The sequence below is a fragment of the Aegilops tauschii genome, chromosome 3 (genome assembly GCF_002575655.3).
Source record: "Aegilops tauschii subsp. strangulata cultivar AL8/78 chromosome 3, Aet v6.0, whole genome shotgun sequence".
In the NCBI taxonomy this organism is placed as follows: domain Eukaryota; kingdom Viridiplantae; phylum Streptophyta; class Magnoliopsida; order Poales; family Poaceae; genus Aegilops; species Aegilops tauschii.
Genome location: NC_053037.3, coordinates 541,466,823 through 541,470,179, shown reverse-complemented (window position 1 = coordinate 541,470,179; position 3,357 = coordinate 541,466,823). Strand labels below are relative to the sequence as shown.

General features: G+C 45.4%; 1 protein-coding gene across 1 annotated transcript; it reads left to right on the top strand.

Moving 5' to 3' along the window:
- The first annotated feature begins 382 nt into the window (after nucleotides 1-382).
- On the top strand, nucleotides 383-1,920 carry LOC109736965 (small ubiquitin-related modifier 1). Its single transcript, XM_020296179.3, has 3 exons — nucleotides 383-662; nucleotides 1,387-1,536; nucleotides 1,641-1,920. Exons 1-3 carry the CDS (start codon nucleotides 579-581, stop codon nucleotides 1,710-1,712), a joined length of 306 nt encoding a protein of 101 aa, XP_020151768.1. The 5' UTR covers nucleotides 383-578; the 3' UTR covers nucleotides 1,713-1,920.
- Nucleotides 1,921-3,357: the final 1,437 nt, after the last annotated feature.

Below are 3,357 nucleotides of genomic sequence, written 5' to 3'. Positions count from 1 at the left end.
GTTTAAATAAAAATAAAATGCCTTGACGGACATTCTAGACAAAAAAATGCTTTCAAAACAAGCAAAGAACAATCTCGCAAAAGAATAAATTCGTCTTGTAATCCAACTTTTGTTTGAAGGGAGAAGAAATTCCAAATACTATCATCGTTCCCCGGGAAGACACTAGAATAAATAGAGTCATGCGTACCCGAAAGAAAAAAAGGAGTCATGCGCACACACGTTCGGGCGATAGCGGGAGGGGGATCGGCACCCCTTCATTTCAAAAGGGAATCGGGCCTTGACCTGGTCTGCGTGCAAAGTACGCGCACTTCACACCCGATCCGTGTCACGAGCAGTCCCCGGCGCGCCGGCCAATCCCACGCGCGGCCCACAGGGTTCCCGCGCAGGGAGGATCCGGACGCCAAGCAACTATTAAACCCGGCTCTGGGTGGCCGCGCTATAAACCTCGCCTGCCCCCTCGGGTCCGCCGCACAGACTCGAGTCGTCTTCTTCCTCTGCTCCTGCTCGGATCCCCTACCCTGCTCCTCACCCCAACCCCCCCTCTCGCGGCGCGGCACGGCAGAGAGGAGTCGGCGGAGATGTCGGGCGTGACGGCGGACGAGGACAAGAAGCCCGCGGGCGACGGCGGAGGCGCCCACATCAACCTCAAGGTCAAGGGGCAGGTATGATCCAATCCGATGTCCGCCTTCCCCTCTTTTTCTCTCGATGGAGTACTGGTTCTGTTGGTTGTGCTGGCGGTCGGATCCTAGGATTGGGGTCGGTGTGGTAGTTTCCAGCTCCGTGCTGTCGATTTAAAATCCGGATCTCTGTTTCCGCACCGTGGCCGGTTGGTTTGTTTAGATGCGTGGCTCTGTAGTCTGTAGATGCGTGTGCCTAGTCTTGCCAACTGGTGTCCCCTCGTTAGTTCGCACTTGAGGCTCCTGCTGCTCGCCGGTTGCTCTGTCGGCCTGCTTCACCTTTATTGGCGCTGTGTTTGTAATGTTTCGAGTCTGCTCCGTCATCGATCTGTAGGCCTACTTAACAGCCATAAAGGTGCATTCTTTAGCCACTGGTAGGGTAGGATACGCCCAAATGTGGTCAGTATAGTGAACCAGGGTCCCCTGAGTACTAGGCAAAACTTGAGCGCCTGTAATCCTGTTTATTAGTGATTATGATCTTGTTTTCTAATTTTGCATTGTTATCCAGAAATAAAATTCATATGTTCTTCAGAAAGTATGCCAATACATAACTAGTGCAAGATCAGAAAATAAATTATTCCTCGTAGTCAGTTTCACTCCTAAATTTTTTCTCTGCACGTCAAACTTGTAATTGTTTTATATGGAATAATGGCAACATGTGTGTACTGAATGCCCAGTTTTTGACACCTGTCTTTAATCTGTTCTGCAGGATGGCAATGAGGTTTTCTTCCGCATCAAGAGATCCACACAGCTGAAGAAGCTGATGAACGCCTACTGCGACCGTCAGTCTGTGGATCTCAACTCCATTGCTTTCCTTTTTGATGGTCGTAGGCTCCGTGGTGAGCAGACCCCTGATGAGGTATGCTGTTCAACTTTTGCTGGCACGCCGAACATTAGAACCTTAACATTCACTAGCTTGATGGTCTGTGCCGTCGTTAATGTATTCTTTGCAAATTGTTTCAGCTTGAGATGGAGGAAGGCGACGAGATTGACGCCATGCTTCACCAGACCGGAGGGGGCTTTCCTCGCCCTTAGAAGGAGCTTGCTGCAGCCTGGCTGTTCTATGTCGTATGCTACCTTTAGAACTAGAGTAAAATGTAAGAAGTGAAAGAACTTGCGAGGCTATGATTCTGTGCCATAGCCTGAGGGGGGGTCTGGAGGTGAAAGAACATCGGAGTACTGTTGATGTCGTGACTGAACTATCATCCATTGCCTAATATATCATGCCTTGTTGTGTTCCCAATGATTTGCAAACTCATTTGGTTTCTCATCGTAGCGAGGCATCATTTTCTGTCTTGTGTACTGTTGTGTGTACTGTTGTTTTTTGGCATGCCCTGTTTTTGGCGGTGAGCAACAGTGTTTGTTTGCCGATAACACATTGCAGCAGTGCCAAAAGGTTCAGCAGCCAGCAAATCGAACAGTGTTTGGTTGCCGATAACACATTGCAGCAGTGCCAAAAGGGTCAGCAGCCAGCAAATCGTTGATCAACTTGCTTCCTTGTTAATCGGACACACGTAGGTTGCTGTAGGGTAGAAAGTTCAGAAGTTTGTAGTTTTGGGCTGAGCTGCGTGACTCACCGACAACGGGGACCCACTGTTGTGGGTGCGGTGGTTTGGAGGATGCAGATTAGTACTCCCTCCGTTCTGAATTACTTGTCTCAGATTTACTCATTTTAGTGCTAGATACGGAATGGCAAGATGAGACGACAGCTGCTCTTTGAAGAATACATGTCTCATCAAATAAGGTTCCTGAAATCTATTCCTTCTAAAAAAAATTGAGTACTTCTGTTTGTTAAAAATAATCAGACAGATCGAGCACCTTTGTCCCAGTTTCAATTCCTCATAAGTTTTAAAATTCATCTGTGGTTGAATAATTGATGCCAGTCTCCGCATATGAGATTTTGTCTGAAGTCAAACTTTATAAGTGTGGCCATATAATATGAAATAATATCAACATCTACAATACCAAAGTTTGAAATATGAAGTAATATCAACACCTACAATACTAAGCGTGAAAATTAACTCCATTACGCATCTAATGATAGAATGTTGATATTTTTCTCTATGAGACTTTAGACAAAACTTGTATATGAATCCAATGCATTGCTGCTTAGGTGAGGTGCTAAGTTCTACCAACTAATTTTTGCAATGTATAAGTGCTTTGTTGTTACGCTTCCTTTATTTAATTATTCTATAACTAAGCCCTTTCATGCACTAGTTAGTAGGCAATTTACATATGTTCATACACTTGGCATTGTTTCTTTCGGAAGTCATCATAATACTCTCTCTTCTCTTTAATTGTTTTGCCACATCATTATTTGTGTGCATATGTGACACTCTCGGCACATGTACACCATGAAGCACACAGAAGGGCCTAATGGTGTAAACCAAATTAAACCCATTAAGAGGCGCTAGAATGCTGGCCAACCAGCTACGCCATGTGGCGCATGCTGGTTGGTCACGGTGAGAAAGTATTTTTTAGAGTTTTCTTAAATGCAGGGAGACTTTTTTTGAGAGAAGTTTTTTTTAGGTTTTTTGTTTTTTGTTTTAAGATGGTTGTGATGTCCATATGATGCGAGAATATTTTTTAAATTTTTTGACATGATGGCGAGGTGCGCATAGCTTTCTCTTAAACGACCCGTAATGGCGGGGCCCAACCACTGGTACCAAAGAAGTAGTTC

Coding starts and splice junctions, on each gene's coding strand:
- LOC109736965 (XM_020296179.3), top strand. CDS start 579: ATGTCGGGCGTGACGGCGGACGAGGACAAGAAGCCCGCGGGCGACGGC. Junction 663..1,386: donor ACCTCAAGGTCAAGGGGCAG/GTATGATCCAAT, acceptor TCTGTTCTGCAG/GATGGCAATGAGGTTTTCTT. Junction 1,537..1,640: donor GTGAGCAGACCCCTGATGAG/GTATGCTGTTCA, acceptor AAATTGTTTCAG/CTTGAGATGGAGGAAGGCGA.